This window comes from Dipodomys merriami, unplaced genomic scaffold (assembly GCF_024711535.1).
Source record: "Dipodomys merriami isolate MVZ:Mamm:240054 unplaced genomic scaffold, mDipMer1.0.p SCAF_37, whole genome shotgun sequence".
NCBI lineage: Eukaryota > Metazoa > Chordata > Mammalia > Rodentia > Heteromyidae > Dipodomys > Dipodomys merriami.
Genome location: NW_027205270.1, coordinates 520001 through 540006, shown reverse-complemented (window position 1 = coordinate 540006; position 20006 = coordinate 520001). Strand labels below are relative to the sequence as shown.

General features: G+C 48.8%; 2 protein-coding genes across 2 annotated transcripts; one reads left to right on the top strand and one right to left on the bottom strand.

The window, feature by feature from the left end:
* Positions 1 to 4766: 4766 nt before the first annotated feature.
* Tex261 (testis expressed 261) lies at positions 4767 to 13026 on the top strand. The gene is made up of 6 exons (XM_069988927.1): positions 4767 to 4942; positions 5849 to 5928; positions 7170 to 7323; positions 9107 to 9174; positions 10050 to 10152; positions 10333 to 13026. The coding sequence occupies exons 1-6, from the start codon at positions 4873 to 4875 to the stop codon at positions 10446 to 10448; spliced, it is 591 nt and encodes a 196-aa protein (XP_069845028.1). The 5' UTR covers positions 4767 to 4872; the 3' UTR covers positions 10449 to 13026.
* Positions 13027 to 13252: 226 nt separating this feature from the next.
* On the bottom strand, positions 13253 to 19672 carry Ankrd53 (ankyrin repeat domain 53). Its single transcript, XM_069988925.1, has 6 exons — positions 19341 to 19672; positions 19018 to 19147; positions 18563 to 18762; positions 16669 to 16833; positions 16152 to 16272; positions 13253 to 14255 (listed from the first exon to the last, which is right to left on the bottom strand). The coding sequence occupies exons 1-6, from the start codon at positions 19562 to 19564 to the stop codon at positions 13584 to 13586; spliced, it is 1512 nt and encodes a 503-aa protein (XP_069845026.1). The 5' UTR covers positions 19565 to 19672; the 3' UTR covers positions 13253 to 13583.
* Positions 19673 to 20006: the final 334 nt, after the last annotated feature.

The following is a 20006-nucleotide window of genomic DNA, read 5'->3' as shown; positions in this document are numbered from 1 at the left end:
GAAGAGCTGAGGGACAGCGCCCAGGCCCAGAGTTCAGGCCCCATGACTGGACCCAAAAAAGAAATTAAAAAAGAAATTCTTTTATTCTACTCTTGAACCCCATCTTCTTAGGAAGCAAGCAGTTACTATTTTCTAATGAATCCTGCCAGGGATATTCTATGTAAAGAAATATATAAGTTTTTTAACCCTGTCCCTTTGCTCTCTTTAAAAAAAATAATCCTCCATGGGTACATAAAAATATCCTCATTTATTTTTGTTTGTGTGACATGCCAGGCAGATGCTACACTGAACTACACCTCCAGTCTCTCATCCTTTTTTTTTTTTTCTGGTTGTGGGCTTTGAACTTCAGGCCTGGGCCCTGTCCAGGAGCTCTTTTGCTCAAGGCTGTCACTCTACCACTTTTTTTTGAGTACCCACCCCTTTTATTTTTTATTACATATATTTTTATTTCAAAGATATTGTACAGAGGGGTTACCGTTACCTTAGCAAGGTAATGAGTCCATTTCCTACTGTCACTCTACCACTTTGAGCCACAGCACCACTTCTGGTTTTCTGGTTAATTGGAAATAAGAGTCTCATGGACTTTCCTGCCTAGGCTGGCTTTCAGATCCTCAAATCTCAGCTGCTTGAATAGATATAGGCATGAGCACCCAGCTCTCACTCATTTTTGCTTCTTATTAATATATATGTAGGTCGTTTTCAGTCTCTCATGGTGTTGAAGAGTTATATAAATGAACATATGGTCAATTTCAAGTCCTTCTTGATCTTAGACATATCCCTTAGAATTTTTTTCCCTTGTTTGAGATGATTTATTGATTCTTTTTCAGGCTCTTAGAGATGCTATTGGAAGACAATTTGGAAGTCACTTTTAATACTGTTTCAGACAATAAAAAAAATTGATGAGCATCCATAGATCTGCTGTCCAGTTTGATACATAGTCAGCCTAAGAGTGAAAACTAGGGTGCTTCTCAACTTCATTGGCTTCACTTTCTGCCCAGGTCCCTAAACAACTGTTGTATTGAACATGGTTTTATCATTCCGTATTTGCATTTCTTTTTCTTTTTGTTTCCATTTCCTGGAGCTCATTTCAATAATATTATTTTATATGATCAGAAGTACATAGGCATTGTACTTTTGTGTTCCTCTCCTGTAGCGACCGTCTACTCAACCAGCGAGGAAAAACGACCACCACACCAGGAGTCTTCTCAGATCACGCTTTATTGGAGAGCCTTTTAGTTGTAGGAGAGCTTGGGCGCGAGAGAGCGTGCACTCGAAACACAGCCGCTTATATAGGAGAATCGGAACGCGGGTCTTTCTATTGTTGGTCGCCTGCCTTTCACCGTCACCAGGTGTCATGGGATTGGCTGGGGGCTCTACCTGGCTCGTGCACGCGCACAGCCCAGGCGTCCCACCAAGCACCGTCTGGGGTGGAAACCTCAAAGCTGCAAGGGAGTGGGCGGAGTCTCGCCTCGGCTCCCTACACTCTCCAAAGAATATCCTCCCAAGTCTCACTGTGTGTGAACGCCTAGAGTCCTGGATAAGTTATCATGTCCTGATGTATTTAAAACATTTTTTTTTGCCAGTCCTGGGGCTTGAACTCAGGGCCTGGGCACTGTTCCTGAGCTTATTTTGCTCAAGGCTAGCACTCTACCACTTGAACCACAGCACCAATTCTGGCTTTTTCTGTTTATGTGGTACTAAGGAATCAAACCCAGGGCTTCATGCATGCTAGGCAAGCATTCTACTACTAAGTCACATTCCCAGTCCATTCTGGTGTATTTTAGATCTAGTTTGTCTCTCTGAGTTTGGCTTACCTCATTTAACATGATTTGTTCTAGGTCCACGCATTTCTCTGCAAATGACATAATATTATTCTGTTTAAATTCCATTGTGTATAGGTATCACATTTTCTTGATCCACTCATCTGTTGTAGGCATCAGAACCCAGAATACCTCTTAGAAATCAGCAAAATTCAGGAAAATAGACTCAAATCAAGATGCCTGGAAACCTGGAAAGGGTAAAGTTTCCATCTTTATTTGCACTAGCTTCTAATTGGATTTTTTTTTGAGGGGGGTTCAGTCATGGGGCCTGAACTCTGGGCCTGGGCGCTGTCCCTCAGCTCTTCACCTCAAGGCTAGTGCTCTACCACTTGAGCCACAGCGCCACTTCCGGCTTTTTTCTTTTTGCTTATGTGGTGCTGAGGATCGAACCCAGGGCCTCATGCATGCAAGGCAAGCGTTCTACCACTGAGCCACCTTCCCAGCCCTTAACATTTCTTTTACTATGAACTCACAGCAATCTGCATTTTCTGTAACCCTTTCATCTCAGATGATGTAAGACATTTTGCAGTTTCATTACACTCATTCTCATTTGTCATTATGGAAGGTAGTTATTAGATTTTTCACTAAATCTGGTTATATTATATATTAATAAAGATTCATACATTATTATAGCACACATTTAGCTCACTAAAATATGTAGATACTAGCATTTCAATGTGATTGCTTTGTAATTATATGTGTGTGTGAAAGTATATATAACACATAATTTGGGGCTGGGAAGGTGGCTCAGTGGTAAAGCGCTTGCCTTGCATGCCTGAGGCCCTGGGTTCGATTCCCAGCACCACATAAGCAAAAAGAAAAAAGCCGGAAGTGGCGCTGTGGCTCAAGTGGTAGAGCGCTAGCCTTGAGCTGAAGAGCTGAGGGACAGTGCCCAGGCCCAGAGTTCAGGCCCCACGACCGGACCCAAAAAAAAAAAACAAAAAACACATAATTTTATTGTCTGAATTGAGCTTAGGTTTATAGAATAGTGATATTAAGTACATTTCCAACCATCTGTTAAGTTTTTAATCTTCTGGAACTGAAAACTTCTGCATCCATTAAATTATAAACAGTTCCCCATTAGCTGTTGCTTCTGTTACACCTAGCAACCATCATCCTACTTCTGTCCTTATAATTTTGTGTACCAGATACCTACCTTGTGATTGGAACCATACAGTATTATTTCGCTTAGCATAGTCTCTTCAAAGTTCACAGTTCAAGTAATTGGTTCTTGCCATTTAACATCAATGTTTTAGCATTGTCACAGTATTCTTTTTAACAATAAGTAAGATTCGTTGTATTTATTTGCCAAATTTTGCTTATACTTTCATCCATTGATGGATTTTTGGTTATTTCCAATTTTTGCTTAGTATGAATACTGTTGCTATGAACATTAAGGTGCAAATATCTCTACTCTCTCCATTATGTGTGTGCATGTTGGTCCTCATACTCTTGCTTTGCTTTTTCACTCAAGGCTGGTGCTCTACCACATGAACCAAACCTCCACTCCTGACTTTTGGTATTAACTGGAGAAAAGAGTCTCACAGATTTGTATGTCTGGGCTGGTTTTGAACCCAAATCCTTATATCTCAGTCTCTTTAACAGCTAGGATTACAGTGTGAGCCACCAGCACCTCCCAGGTAGCCTCAAATTTAGGATCCTCCTACTTCAAGCTCCTGAGTGCTGGGCTATAGTTGTAAACCACTACCCTGGCTTACTTTCTCATCTCTTTCAGTTATATACTCAGGAGCTGAATTACTGGATCACATGGTATTTCTATGCTTGATTGTTTTGTATTAATTTATTTTTATGCATAAAAATATGATTCTGGCCAGTCATGGTGAAGCACACTTCATATCCTAGCTCTCAGGAGGCTGAGGCAGGATGACCTAGAGGTCAAGGTCAGGCTGGGTTACATACACTACTGGAAACTGCACTAAACAAAACAAACTAGGATTTTGAAATAAGCCTGTTAGAATCCTGTTGTGCGTACTTTTTTGTCTACTAACTTTGGCCACTAGATGGGGGACTTCTCAACAAGAAGTGGGTCTTTACTTGTACATCCTCAGTAACTCTCAGGGGTGCTGTCTGCGCCTAAGGCACTCCCTAACTGAACTCAGGCCAGGACTGAGACAAGGCCAATTAAAGGTGCTTTGGCCGGTTGCTGGTGGCTCACGATTGTAATCCTAGTTACTCAGAAGGCTGCTATCCAAGGATCGCAGTTCGAAGCCAGTGCAGACAGGAAAGTCCATGAGATTCTCATTTCCAATTAACCACCTCAAAGCCGGGAGTAGAGTAAGTGGCTCAACAACACTCAGCGGCAGCCCTGAGTTCAAGCCCCAGGAATGGGAAAGAAAGAACGGAAGAAGAGAGAGAGAGAGAGAGAGAGAGAGAGAGAGAGAGAGAGAGAGAGAGAGAGAGAGAGAGAGAGAGAGAGAGAGAGAGAGAGAGAGAGAGAGAGAGAGAGAGGAAGGAAGGAAGGAAGGAAGGAAGGAAGGAAGGAAGGAAGGAAGGAAGGAAGGAAGGAAGAAGAGATTTCACCTATCCCTTGGTGCCAACTTTCCCACTCAGAACAATATTCGCATGGTCGGATCGATTTTCTTTATGCACTTAAGAGTGTGATCTTTAGCAGGGTTGGTTACCAGTGATGGCAATAGAAAGGCCAGCGCGCAACCTGCACTCGGAGCCTGCGTAACAGAGCCCCGGGAGGAGGCCGGGGGTGGAGCGCCTCTCTCCTCGGCGGGGACCGCCCCTCGTTCAGGACACCGCAGCTGCTGCCACCCTTTGTAAAGCCCCGGGTGGTGTGGGGGGGAGGGGGGGGGGGATTTGGCGAAGGCCCGGCAGCAGCGCTTGGTCCTCCGAGCCGGAGGGCGGCGCTAGTGCGAGCCCGACCGAGGGCGGCGCTCGGGCCGGGCTCCTCTCGGCGGCGGCGCACGGCCGGCGCCCGTCCGTGGGGCGGGGACGCGGTGGCGGCAGTGGCGGCTCCGTGTCGCCGGAGCCCGAGCGCGCAGGCCCGTCCCGGCGGCCAGGGGGCGGGCGGGGCAGGGGCGCCATGTGGTTCATGTACGTGCTGAGCTGGCTGTCGCTCTTCATCCAGGTGGCCTTCATCACGCTGGCCGTCGGTGAGCGTTCGCGACCCGGGCCCTCGCGGGATCCCGCCCCGGCCGGCATCTGTGTTTCCCGGGGGTCGCGCCGCGGGCGATCGGGAGCGAGTCGGGACCCCCGGCCGGCGCTCGGGTCTCTGCCCACCCCACCCGGTGCTGCCCCCGCTGCAGAGCCCGCAGCCTGGCCGGAGCGCGGCTCCTGCCGCCTGTCACAAAGTCCTCCTGGCAGAGCCCGGGGGAGGCTGACTTCAGTGTCCGCCGGTGCCCGCGAACCGCCAACCGCTCCCACTCTCGGGGGCCCCCGCGCCTCGCCTTTCCCTGACACCTCCGGCCGCCCAGTCCCCCTGATGTTTCGTACTCGGGCTCGCTACCTTTGACACCCTTCCCGGATTCAGCCGCAGCTGAGCTCCCACCTCGGGGAAGCCCTTCGTAGGAGTTTGGTGGCCGAGCAGTTTCTTCTGCTCGTCACGGGGTAGCATTGTCTCCTCTGGGATTGCCCGACTCCCCTTCCTGCCGGTTCCCACCACCCGTCCTGGGGGAGGGGGTGCAGGGCCCTTGTCTGTCTTGTTCTGCTGCACTGTCAAGCCACTTGGCCCATACTAAGTGCCCTACAGGTATTGATTAAATAGGTGAATGAGATCGCGCTTTCTAGACCAGAGGTTAGCTTTGTGTGGAGAAGTGAAAAGCTTGACTTCCATTCATTTCTATAGGTTTTTTTTTTTCTCTGTAGTTGCCCTGACCAAGTTCTGCCTTTCCAGATTTGGAAAGGCAATGCAGAGATTGTTTGGTTTCTTGTTGACTTTCTGGAGTCTGTGGACAGTTGATGGGGATCCAGCTCCCTAGGAGGGAAGGGCAGGATGAAAGGAGTGACCCTGACTGATGTTCCTTCCCATCCTCCCATTCCCCCCCTTCCCCCGCCAACAGCTGCTGGACTCTACTACCTGGCAGAACTGATAGAAGAATACACAGTGATCACCAGCAGAATCATAAAGTACATGATCTGGGTAAGTGGCAGCTTTCCTCAGGATCATCCTCACTCTTTTGTACTGCCTCAAGCAGGAATTGGATGCAGTTTGGCCTGGATGATGAGAACCTTTTCTGGGCTGTTTCCTCCTGCTATGGGACCAGGGCTTCCCTGTCCTGAGCCCTGGCCCAGATCTTCCGGGCCTCCTTACACTGCTTCACTGCAGACCTTATGCTGTTACTGAAGATGCAGCTAAGTGTACATTCTCTGTTAACAGGACCATGGCTTTGCCTTTGCTTGGTTGTCTCCCACATTCTATGCTCCTAGCCCTTAGAGGAACCATGAGCACAGTTCTGAATGCTTGTTCATCACCCTCTTTCTAATAGGGTTTAGTGACTCTTCCTAAAGGGAACACCTCCTTGTCTCTGGCCCTGCTCTCCTTCAGCCTCATGAGCAGCTTCTCTTCCTGCATACAGCACTTGCAGTTGTTGTCAAGGCCATGGGATTGATTGCTGGAAATCTGTCTAGATTTCCACCAGCTTCAGGGAGGGGTGAGGGTTGGGTGAGAGTGAGTATGGACAGGAGGAGTCCATTACCCCTCAATGCACATAATATCTGCAGCTACTTTAACTCTGGCCTGAGTTTGGATATTAATAGTGAGACAAGATAGTAGCTCCAAGTCTAGGGTTTTGTTGGAAAAGGAATTTGATCTTCCTTCCATGTTAAGTGCTGATGACCATAGGTCCTTCAGAAGTATTTTCCAAACTGTAGGCATGATTTATTATTGATATATAATTGATTCAGTAAGTCATATTCAGCCTTTTTTTTTTTTTAGTGGAATAGGGTGTAGGTTGCAACTCTGCAGTGGAGCTTCTGCTTAGCTTAGCATTAGCATGTATATGGCCCTGGGTTTGATCCTCAGTACCCAAAACAAAAAAAAATTTTAAGACTAGAATTGAATTTGAATTCTGATCACATATGTATATGAGTGTTGTATGTTGGGATCATTATGCAAAATATTTTCCAAAACTATGGGTTGCTGTCAAAAATCCTTGACAAAATGACGTTCAGAGATGATGCCCTTACTTGCCTAGCCAGTACAAGGTCCTGTGTTCGAACCCTAGTACTGGGGGGGGGGAGATATTTCCCTTAGGTTATTGAAAGTCTAGCTGAAATGAGAAGACAGAAGTATGAACTTAGAGCTGCCGAGAGAGGGAGGGGGTAGGGAGTCTAGGCAGGTTCCCAGAAGTTCACTGCACCTTGTGCCTCTGGTTGTTTCAGTTCTCCACAGCTGTGCTGATTGGCCTGTATGTCTTTGAGCGCTTCCCCACCAGCATGATTGGCGTGGGCCTCTTCACCAACCTCGTCTACTTTGGCCTTCTCCAGACGTTCCCCTTCATCATGCTGACCTCACCAAACTTCATCCTGTCCTGCGGTGAGAGGGGCAGGGTTGGAGAGGCAGCTGACATGGATGTGTCAGCTCATCCTGGGCACTGAAGGGGATACAGAGGTGGCAGCAAAGCAAGGAGGTTCTCCAGCCTGCCAGGCTGGTGGGGATGATGGACTTTCTGACTCTTTAGGATCCTAGCACCTGCCTAGAACTTGTTGGGATGAGAGGCTCAAGCTGGAAAGCCAGTTTTAAGGAGGGTTTGGGAAGGGAAAAGAGGTTGTGGGTTGATGAAGCAGGGTCTCTGGCTGATTAGTTCTAGCCTGTAGGAAACCACTTGACTCATGATATCTGAAGTCCTTTGGCTTCTCATCCAGTCTTTTGGTTCAAAGTCATAGTCAAAAGTAGAGCCTAAGGGGACTGTGAGGCCCCTGCAGACACTGACTGGCACAAACACCTTCTGGCTGGCTTTTTCTAGTGAGTTCTCAGCACTTGCAGCTCCCTCAGGGATCAATCCAAGCCTTCTTTAGCCCATTTTCTGACACCATTTCCCCTTTCTAGGCCTTAGCTACTCCAGAAATATCAGAGAAGTTGTTTCTGACAGGATTATAGATATTTGCAGATATTCATAGTGAAGGTTTCAGAAAGCTTTTAGTCACAACATTGCCTTTTCTCTTGGTTAATAGCCAACCTATCGGTGCAGGATACAGATGGAATAAGGGTGTTTTAGAGATACTTTTCTATATCTGGGGATGGAGGAAACCTTAAAAAAGAGATTATGGGTAGGAGGCTATAGTTGAAAGTTTGGCTGGCCTCTTTCCCTGAGGGCCTGGTGTGATTTCATCTTGTGTAGGATTTGCATTTGTGTAGGATTTCCTCCCATGGAAACTAGACTCCTTCTGTGTCCTTCCAGGAAGGACCCCCCTGTACTCTCCCCCAAGCTCCTCTAGCTCTCTTGTCACTCAACCCTTTAGATGCCTAAGGAAGTTTTTCAGAAAGATCTTGTGGGCCTCATTCACCAACATGGCTTCAGTATCCTTTACCCTTAGTATGTGGCTAGGTATAGCAGGGCTGTAGTCTTCATTTAAAGGGTTAAGTCAAGTAGGAGAAAGAGCCATGGAGTTGCTGTGAGGGGTCAGATGCAGTGAATGCATTCTTCCCAGTGCCTGCTCTCATCCGACTTTGAGAATGAGCAGAGCTGACTCCCTCTGAGCTGCCTGTTCCCAAAATCTGCACACTTGTTCCTTTTTGTAAATGTATACACTGAGGAGGAGCATGTGGGACCAGAACATACCAATTCAGAGCCTCGCTCTGGGTACAATGTGGAAGGTCCTCCACAGTATTTTGAGGAACCCTAAGACTGGACTTTCTGTTCCCAGGGTATGAGAGTCCCTTTATTTGAGGAGGCCTTCTTACTGCTGCCCAGTTTTGAGTAAAGTCCTATAGAGGTTGTGGGGGAGGGTGGAGGGAGTGGAGTCTAGTCAGCTTACCTGTGACTTTCCTCCATCTACTGCCCATGAGTGAACTTTACATCCAATAAAAAGTAGGCTCATTATCACAACACTTTGAATTATGTAGCAAGGAAATTTCATTTTATAACATGCCAAAGCTTTCTTACCTCCCATCTAATTTTACTCATAATGCCCTCTGCAGTAGGCAGGTTAAGGCTGATTCTTTCATCTTGACAGATGGGGATCCAAGTTGTAGATAGTTCTGTACTTGACCAGAACCATACTCTGATTTGGTTCCCAGCTCCCCAGGGCCTTTTGAAATTTAAATGGCCAACTTTGCATTGAATCCTCCAAACTGACTGCCTCTGTTCTCTCCACAGGCCTAGTGGTGGTGAATCATTACCTAGCATTTCAGTTTTTTGCAGAAGAATATTATCCTTTCTCAGAGGTAAGGTGTGAGGTTTACCTTGAGAACTTAGCTATGATCTGAAACTCAAGCCATTTGAGGATGATATATAGTATATTTATATATGTGTGTATATATATGTATGTGTGTATATTATATATATACATATATGTTATATGTGTGTGTGTGTGTGTGTATATATATATATATATATATATATATATATATATATATATATATATATATATATATATATATATAAAATGTATGTGCATGCCAGTCCTAGGGCTTCAACTCAGGGGTCTGGGCACTATCCTTGAGCTTTTTTAACAGTTAATTGGAGATAAGAGTCTCATGGACTTTCCTGTCTGGGCTGGCTGACTTAAAACCATGATCCTCAGATCTCATCCTCCTGAGAAACTAGGATTATAATCATGAGCCCCTGGTGCCCAGATAAGAATCATATTTTTAAAAACATGGAACATAATACAAATGATTTCTGAAAGCAGTGTGGCTGATATGGGGAAGACATGGCTTCCATTATCCCAGTAAGTCCTTTGAGTCCCCTTGAAGGGTTACAGGGCTGGTCTCACAGGGCAGAGTGGGCTGTGGTCCTGAGACTCAGCACCCCTCAGTGGACTGCCAAGGTTGTTTTTGTTTTCTACACCTTACTATTCCAGTTTGAAGCCTCAGGGAAGAACAGTTTCCCTTCTTTTGGGAATGTGGTCACATTCAGTCATCATTATTGTCCTTCTTTTTCCATTGAATTATCTGCATCTGAAAACGTCCTGTTTCCTATGTTCCAGTCCCTGTAGAGATCGGGGCAGACACATGAGCACCATCCACCATCTCTAAACCCATAGTGACAGCCCCAGCCCACCCCTGGCACCTTCAGGACACTCTTCTCTTGTTGCCAGGTCCTGGCCTATTTCACTTTCTGCCTGTGGATAATCCCGTTTGCATTCTTTGTGTCACTTTCGGCTGGAGAGAATGTCCTGCCCTCCACCATGCAGCCAGGCGGTAAGAAGGGGTTCCACATTGGGGAATAACAACAAGGCTCAAGTCAGCTGGGGGAAGCAGAGCCTAGCCCTATGATGAAACACTGGGACTCAAGAATGGGTGAACAGTGTTCATGTGCGCGCGCACACACACACACGCGCACACACACACACACTCATCTTCCTGCCTGTGTCTCCACAGATGACGTGGTCTCCAATTACTTCACCAAAGGCAAGCGGGGCAAACGCTTAGGGATCCTCGTTGTCTTCTCCTTCATCAAAGAGGCTATTCTACCCAGTCGTCAGAAGATATACTGACCCCCTTGGGGAGGGTATGTGGGGACAAGATCAGGAGAGTTGGGCCCCTGGGCCTCTGTGCCAGTAGTGGCCAGGAGTCTGGAGGGCACTACTGCAAGCCAGGGCTTCCCTCCCCTCAGCTGTGAAGCCCCATCCCCACCCTCCTTGGGGCTCAGCTTGGCTCGGATCCGATGCTGCCAGGGGCTGCCAAAGGGCACCTGGAGGGTGGCAGAGCCTACTTAGCCAGGAGGCCATGTCCCTGGCCCTTCTCTCCCCCTCCAGTAGGGGCAGCCGGGCAGGGGCAGGGTCTATGAAGCTGGAGAAGGCTGATGATAACTTCTCTGGACAGATGGCCATAGGGACAGCCATGGCTTGGCATTTCCAAGAGAAATGGTTTTTTGCTGTTGAACTGTGATTTTTGTCTAATTGCTGGTTCCCATTTGAATAAAGATTCTAGGTGGCATTGTTTGCCTTAATACCCCAAAAGTTCATCTTCTTTTCTTCCCGCTAACCTTCTGCCTGGACTGGCCCAGCTTTATACTGCAGGGTCTCCTCTTCTGGGCCTGGGCTCCCCCTTCCAAAGAAGCCCTTCTTGTAGCCCTTAGTGAGAAGGGAGCAGAGCTAAGCAGCAGAGCCTGGGTGAGGAGTGGGGTGGAGGTAAAGGCAGGCTTTCTCATGCACCTCCCTCTTCTTTCAGCTCTTCTTTCCCCAAGGCTCTGTGATTATCACGCTGGGAATAGGAAAGGAGTCAGTTTAGGACTGGGTCTTTCAGATGTACATGTACAGTATTCTATTTATGTCTTTATTTGAGGAAAGGGAGTGGTTTCTGGTAAAATTCTCTCTCAGGCTTAAAGAAAAATTAAAATTGGCTTTCAGGCAGCCTGGGCTATAGCCTGGTTTTTAAGACATGGAATTGTTGGGCTAGGCTGTTTGTCACTCTGAGCACACAAAGTCTCTGTTATGTGTGCTCCTGGCTCCTGATATGAGGGCCTGTGCCACCTAAAAAGGCAGGCTACAGCATTTGTTGACCTTGCACTTACAACTACAGTGCCTTGTAAGTACTTAACAAACACATTAGAATGAAGTCTCCATGACAGCCGTCATCTGCCATGTCCTATACCTCACAGTAAGGCTGGTAGGAACAGAGATGGACTGCACACACATGGCACCTTTAAGCCACTGGAAAGATGCGTGTGCTTGAAGATCTTCTGTGTCATGCCTGAAGTCCCTCCACGGCCCTTCAACTTTTCCAATTCTGTTCCATTAACGGTTCCAGACTTCCCCTTTCCCTGGGAGGACTGGCACACTTTGGTCTTACAATGGGAGTGAGATTGCCAAGCCCTTTTCTGCTATGCAGAAAGGAGTGGAGAAGGTAGAGGGCACAAAGCGATGGCTGACAGTGGGCTGACGGTTCTCCTTTGCTGTCCTTTTCTTTGTTCCTCTCTCTGGTGGTGTGGTTTCACCCCTTACCTTCACTCTACCGCCAGTCAGTGCTCCCCCATGACTGTCTAGAGACTTTCGTGGGCTAAATCCAGTGGAGTCCTCCTACCCTAACCCTACCTGATCCCAACATCAGGTGACATGTCTTATTACTGCCTGCTTCTTGAATTGTACTTTCCTGGTACTTCTGTGGCTGGCTGGCCCTCTACCTCTGGCTGTCCTTACAGTCTCTTGTGCAGGCTTCTCTCCTCGCCCCAGACATACTGGGGCCTCTCAGGGTTCTGTTTTGGGTCCCTGGGGAAGACCATCAATGTTGATGGCTTCAGGGACTCTGGAGGAACACAGCATTGACCTCCAACCCCAGCGTCCTTCCTGTCTTTTGAATCATAGTTCTGTCTCCTGAGTACACAGATAGCTCTCATCCATGGCCCAGACAGCATCTGCTGCTGTTCTCTATAACCTTGCCCTTTGGGGTACCTACCTTGAACCTACTATCACTCAAGAGCCAGATGGAGCATTTGCTTTCTATCCTCACATTCTCAGTTTCATACAGCCAGTTTCTGAAAACTGCCAAGTCTATCTTGCTAACATCACTTGATTTGAGCCATTCCCACAGTCATCAACTTTTACCTGGTTTATTGAGGTAACCTCCTGTACTTATCCCATGGCCAGCTGGAGTTATCTTTCTAAAATGTACACTGACCAACTCACTCCTAGTCTAAAACCTTCTATGGCTCCCACTGCAGGATAAAGTTCCAGACCCCTTAGCATGGCTTGAGACACATAGCAGCAACCCTGCTTACCTCTCTGGCCTTATCAATTGCCTTTTTGCTTTGTGGGTCATCTTCTGGAATATAGATATACCATGGTTCTCTCTTGCAACTTTGGTTCTCCTTTCTACTAATCACATTGGTACTTTCTCAAGTTATGACTTAGATTTTACTTCCTCCAAGAAGCTTTGAATATCTCCTATCCCCACCTCAGTGCACCCCACAGATCATTCCAGGCTCACTTGCCTGCTTTATGGTCTGTCTCCCATTAGACTGTAAGCTCCTTGAGGGCAGGAACTATCCTTGGATTTTTTTTGTATCAACAGTGCCTAGTTTGTCACTTGGCGCATGAAAAGCACTCAATAAATGTTTGTTTAATGAATGATCAATGATGTGTACAAGGGGACTACAGGGTATCAAGGATGACTTCCTGGAGGAAGTTTAAGTCACTTTCATCTTTTCCTCAAATACACATGTTCTTCCACCCTCTCCCCCAGATATGATGCCCATGCTTCCCTAAACTGCTGACCCCCCCCCCATGGCAGCTAGGAGCAAGGGATGGCACCCATAGTAGCAGGCGTGCTCATGCCAGGGTGACATATTAGCTGTCCTTCATGCTGTATGGATCTGTAGATGAAGAATGAGGCTTTGAGCCCACAGAAGGACAACCTGAACACAGGGCAGAATTTTCCCTTGGTGCCTTGATCCTGGAAGCCTTATCCCCATTGGGCTGGGAGAGGGGTGGAGGATAGCGTGCTGTGTGAATGTGGGAGCTCTGCCCTAATTTGTGAAGGAGGGAGGCCTGGAATCTGGGTTTGGGGGTGGAGGTTTCCTGTCCTTGAGCTTAGAAGGGAAGTCAATGGGCACTCGAGCCTATTTTTTTTCCCCCCACACAACATGAATTACCACATTTCCACTGCCTCGGGTAGAGGCTACCAATATAACTTTATGAGGACTGTGGAGGAGAGGGCAGCACTTGAGCTTGCAGTGCTAGCAGGAAGGCTTCGTCAAATGTCTCACGCAGGTTCATAGCCACACCGTCAATCCAGGTATCTTGGCCCACCTGCCGCTTCTGTGTCAGGTTCAGTACGCTTATAGGATGTAAGCCCTCAGGCACCTTCATCCTGTATGGCTGCGACTTTGGGAACAGCGAGTCAACGATCACCTTGAAAGGCAGCTGGGGCAGGGGTGCCACCCAGTGGCCATCCACAGTGTGCAGTCTCATAAGGCCATGGGCATCCTGAATCACCTCTAGGAAGCTGCTGAAGTCGTGTTCCCTGTGAGGGTCTGGATGCACACCCAGGCGGATGCCCTGTGGGCAGCTGATGTCAGTGGGAGGGGGTGTATCAGGGTTACTGCTACGATTCCATGACTTGGGCCGCTGATGGATGAGGAATGGATTAAAGGGCTTAGGCAATATCTTAGGCTGCAGCAGTAAACTTTGCAGGCGTGTCTCCACAGTGCGGCGGACCCCCTTGGTTCCTGAGGTTGTTGAGAGAGCAAAGAATTGAGGTTGGGCACGAGCCTCTTGCGTGGAGCTGGAGATCAGGGGTTGGCATTGTTTCTTGGAATGGAGCCACTTGCTGAACTCAGTGTCTCTCTGAATGCTTTGTTCTTTCTGCATCAACAGAAGGGGTAGAGGGCTGTTCTTGTACTTGTGTGAAGGAGGCCCTGTGGCTATAGAGAACCCTGAATTTGATGAGAGAAATGTCTGCCTTGTGGGAGCCTTGGAGGAAAAAGCCCTTGCTTTGAGGAAGCTGCTGGGCCAACGGGGGAGACAAAGCTTCACACCCTAATGAGGTGTGACCTCTATTGTCCTTGAAGAGGAGGGAGAAGCCCTTCCTGCCTAGGAATATACCAAGCTTTGTGAGACATCAAATCTTCTCCCCACAAAGGGATTCCTAGTCTGGTAATGAAGACATGTCCTGAAACAAGAGATTCTGGTTTGATGTGGGCAAGTAAATGAGAAGTACAAACTATTCCTTGACCCCAGAAGGAGAAAGTAAAAAGTTTGGAAGGCCTGGAGTTGGGGGAAGTGATGATCCTTGAGATATCTGGTGTGGGTGGATCCAATCAGTACTGCTCCCAGGCTGGGTGGTAGGTAATGACAGAGTTCTATCCTTGCTTCTACCTCAGTGAAACTTCCACCTGCCCCCAAATCTCTTCACCTTACTGTCTCAAAGTGTCTCACTTCCAGACTGTTGCTAAGCAATCAGGCTTTGGAGAGATTGACCCAGCTTCAGGAGCAGTTTCTGATTAGGCTAAGCCAATCATCCTAATTCCATCAGCCTTGCCCTAGACATGAGTAAATCAACATATGGCTTTCCAGTCATTGGAATAGAGTGGACACATTGGATACAATTGAGGCCATCAGAGATTCCCTAGCCAACAAGAGATTGAGTGGGTGTCTGCAAGGGGCTTCTGAGAAGGGTTAGGGCCACAGGAAACAGATGGGCTTTGCCTCTTCTGGACATGTGTGTGACTATTAGTTTTGTGACAGAGTCATGGAATCCATGCAGAGAAATGCAGCTAGAATACAGCTGGAGTTGGGGAATAGTCACACGGTCCTAGAGCCCTCTCCACATTGAGACCCACTTAAAGATTGCAAGTATCTGTCTGGGTTTTCTGGTTGTTTTAGTTTGCATCCTGTGTAAAATCCATCCCAGTTCTAGTCAGTCTTTCATTAATATGAATCCCTGTCCATCTCTTAACTCACATCTGTGTGTGAGTGCTGGTACTGGAGCTTGAACTCAGGCCTGAACACTGTCCCTTAGCTTTTTTTTTTCTCAAGGTTGGCACTCTACTACTTGAAGCACAGCTCTATTTCCAGCTTTTTGGTGGTTAATTAGATGTAAGAGTCTCACAGACTTTCTTGCCTGGGCTCGCTTTCATCCACAGTCCTCAGATCTCAGCCTCCTGAGTAGCTAGGATTACAGATGAGAGGCACCAGTGCCCAGCTTCCAACTTCCATATGATCCCCAAGTTTGCTGTTTTCACTGTACGTTGTGTTCCCATGTTCTCCTATGCCTCTCCACATGGCTTTTCCTTCCATCAGGCCTTCCCTACTTTGTATTGCCAACCCACGAGGCTGCCGATACTCAAAGACCTGTAAGCATCCCTTCCATCAGAAGAGGGACCATGTCTTACTTTCTCCCTTGCCTCTAAGCTTCTTGAGTTTAGAGTGAGTGCTAAGTGTCTGTGGAGACATGAGTTCTAATAATAGGCAGGGCCCTGACCTTATTAGAGGCTCTCATCCTGAGTGGGCAGTATACCAGAAAGGCCTCATTAACTTACTAATTTAGGCTGCTTTTGCTTTCTAATGCTACACAAGACCTTTGACCTAAAGAAGGAAGGAATTTTAGCAGAATAGAAGGGTGGGGTTCGGTGGAGGAAAGAGCTCCCACTCTGGGCATGAGTGCTAACCACTCTTGTCACTAGAGCAGGTAGGTCCCTGCCTCTATGCCCACATGTCTGCATAGCAGCAGTGCCTGGCCCTGCCTGGCTTCCCTCTTACTTGCTGTTTTATCAGGTAGTCTTGCTCCATGGACATCAACTTGTTCTTGAGGTGCTTCAGTTTCTCCATCTCACAGGCAAAATCCTTCTTATCATGTTTCCACATGGCATCTTTCAAGAACCTGGCACCAGGGTGAGGACATGTCACCGCACAGGTACAGAGCTTCTACGCTGGTTAGGAGGACTGGTGGCTGCTGAAGGTATGGATGGTATGGGAGGAGCTACCAGAGTAGGGAAGAGCAAGATGACCCACTGACCAGAGGCCCCCTGGCATATTATATCCTTTGGAGAGAAAGAGGAAAGTGTCTCATGGTCTGATCATGACCCTCTGAAGGAGAAGCCTTAAGAACAGGACAGAGGGTGATGTTCAACCTCAAGAGTTAAAGCCTGGCAAAAGTCCTGCCAATATCTTGGGTGTAGAGCTTCCTCATAAAAGGCTCAGCCTTGGGTGGGGTCTGGGGGGAGAGGGCAGCGGGTGGGGAGGGTTGGCAGGCTGCTGGTGTTTCCCACACCCTCACCGGGCACAGGAACGGTGGTTCCATATTTTGCAGTAGTCGATGGGCTTGCAGCCTGTGGCATCTCGGGCATGGACATCAGCACCATTCTGCACCAGGACCTTCATGCATGTCAGCATGCCATCATAGGCTGCCAGGTGCAAGGGTGTGGAACGGTTGCATGTCACACTGTGGAGGGTCCCACCATGAGGAGAGAGCGCAGAAAGAAGGACAAAGGTACCTGGCTCATCAGATAGGCGGGTAAGCAAGCTTCTAAGGGCTCACTCCAGCACCACCTATTAGATGACCCTGGCAATGTCCCTTTACCTCTCTGGACTTCAAGTTGCTCTATGGTAGGAAGGATTAGACTAAATGAACAGGGAACATCTTTCTTTAGGAGGCATGTGACAGTTCAGAACTGCTGGAAGGAGACCTGGGTCAGTTTAGAGCTACCAACCTCATCTAGTCAAACAAGTCTGCCACATCTGCCCCTTCCCCTGGCTCTCGGGCTCTGCAGACCTGGGCCAGCTTCTTCCTCCAGCTCATCCTCTGATCATGCCCCACTCACTCCCAACACATAGCCTTTGACTTGATTTTCCCTCTGCCTGGAACACTTTCCCCAGGTTCTTTGCATGTCTGGCTTACTCAGCCTTTAAATTAAAATTTAAACACCTTCTTAGAGGTGATTAACTCTTCCAAAATAGATCCTCCCCACTCCATCATCCTTTTTATGCCTTTCACTGACCACATCCCATGTTGTATGGGAATTCTGTCCCGTTACTTGTTGCTGATTTTCTATCTGTTTCTGCACTTAGAATGTCAAGTCCCTTTCTGAGAGAAGGGACCAGTACTGTGTATTAACTGCTAACCCCCAATTCTGAAATAGTATTTATTAGCTCATAGTACATAGTGTGTACTCCATTTTTGATAATTTTAAAGGGATAGAACAGTTTATTAGGAATACTTGTTGACCCCCTCATCCCAAGTTTGAACTTGGCCTGGCCACTGTCACTTTTTTGCTCAAGGCTTCCTGAGTACCTAGGGTTACAGGTGTGAATTACCAGCAGCTGGCCCCAAAATGCACTTTTCATAGATAGCAGTGGGTCATTTCCATGGTGAGAATGACCTTTTTTGATAAATATTTTAAATGAACACAGTCCATTATATGTCATGTATTTTCTCAGTTATCCTAAGAATTTATGCAATAGGTAAATTTAGTTGGGGACAGTTAACTGGGAATTAGAAACACCTGGGTTTCTTTTAAGAGTTCCAAAGCCCAGGACAGGAAGATGCCAAAAACATTAAGTCACAACCTTTGGAATGAAACATTAGCATTGATTTTGTTGTTGTTGTTTTGTGTGTGTCTGTGTGTGTGCACATGCACACACACCTGCCAGTACTGGGGCTTGAACTCAGCACCTCACAGTCTCACTTGGCTTTTTCACTCAAGGCTGGAGCTCTACCACTTGAGCCACACTTGCTTCTAGCTTTTAGTGCTGGATATTTTCAATTTGAGATAATCTCATGGACTTTTTCTGCCCAGGGTAGCTTTGGAACATTAATCCTCAAATCTCCACCTTTTGAGTACCTAGGATTGCAGGTGTAAGCTACTAGCATCTAGCTAGCCTTCAAGGTGTTTCCAATGTACACATAGGCCTGGAAAGAGCAGTGAGGTTGACAGGTTGGGTGATTTGGCTAATGTCTTACTGTATGCTAGTAAATGGCAAAGCTGGAGATATAAACTGGGTATTTCTACTCCTAAAGCCCAGGATCCTAACCATGATAGGACTGTGGGCTCCACTGCATTATATGGAACCAAATCCCTGTTCCCTTCCCCACTCCCCATCTTCCATGAACCTGCCAGCTGGCCTGCCTGCCCAGGCTCCCAAACCTCCCTCCTGAAGCAGACTGCACTCACGAATTGATGGCTGCCCCTTTCTGGAGCAGGTAGTCAATGCAGGGGACAGCCATGGTCTTGTTGTCCTTATGGATGACCAGGTGCAGGGGTGTCTGGCAATCGTTGGTGGGTAGATCGACAGGAAACTTGTATTCTTCTACCAAGACCTGTATACATGACAGCCTGGCACGCTGGGCCGCCAAATGGATGGCTGTGAAGCCCTGTGGGATTCGGGTTGGGCAGGAGAAGGCTGAGCGGGGCCCGAAGGCCCACAGCCTAGCCTGTGCCCGAATAGCTCACGCTCCTTTCCCACTCCTGCTGGGTGTCGGAGCACCCACCCCCTAATGGGCTTCCTACTCAAGGTGAATCGGAGCTCCACGCGTGCCCCACCTTTGTCCGGCGACCACCGTAGGAGGAGCTCTTTTCGGGGTGTGCGGGAGGGCCTTGGTTCCTGCTTCCACACTTCAAGGCGTTACCTTGTCATCGGCCAAGATTTCCTGGCGGTCCGGATTGATACAGAACCGCAGCCATTCTACGTTGCCCACCGCGGCGGCGAACAGCTCGGAGTACTTTCCAAAGGTGTGGTAGTCGGACAGCTCGCCGGGGCTGAGGGCGGCGCGGGGCGGGAGTGAGCGGGGCCGGGCCCGGCGGCCGGAGGAAGGGAGTCCGCGCGGTGAGGGCGGTCACCCGGCCGCAGCCCGGGAGGTGAGCTCGAGCCGGGCCGCCCCGGGGCGCAGCACCTGCCCCACCCCCTCCGGGCCCCGCCGAGGGGCGCCACGCCGGGGGCCCGCCCGCCCACCTGCGCTGCTGGCTCGTGGAATTACTCCGGGTCCACGTGAGCCTTCGCGGCAGCGAGACGTGCCGAGTCAGCCGCCACTCCCTGCCCGCGCAGACAGACCCATCCCAGGACCACGCCGAGGCCCGGCGGCTGAAGCTCCCGCCGAGCGCCCCGGGCTCGGAAGGCAGCCGAGCGCGTGCGGCCGCATCCCCGGGGGGCGCTCCGCCGCCGCCCGCCTTCTCCATGGCGCGGCCTCGGGGCCTCCGAAGGGGCTCGCTCGGCTCGCGGCGGGATGGAACCCGGCGCGCCCCGCGACCCCGCCCGCCTCCGCGTGGCTCCGCGGGCCCTCTGCCCCGGAAACCGCAACGGCGCAGCCGGCGGCACGGCGTTTATTCGGATCCCCTAAGTAGAAAACAGAAAAGTTCAATGTGGAAATCACAATCACCGTGTCGCCGCCCGCAGCAACCGGGGTCTATTGCGAGACCACACGCATCGCACACATTTTCGGATCTCTTGGTCCTTTAGCGTTGTATTACGAGCTAGCTCTCACTGCCAGTCTATGTACCAAACATGCATTATGACGTAGCGACAGCCCAGCGTCACACAGCCCATGCAGGCTGCCGTGACCCGTGCTGGAGAGAGCAACACGGCTCGGCTCAGGTTATCTACCTGGAATGGATTTCTGCA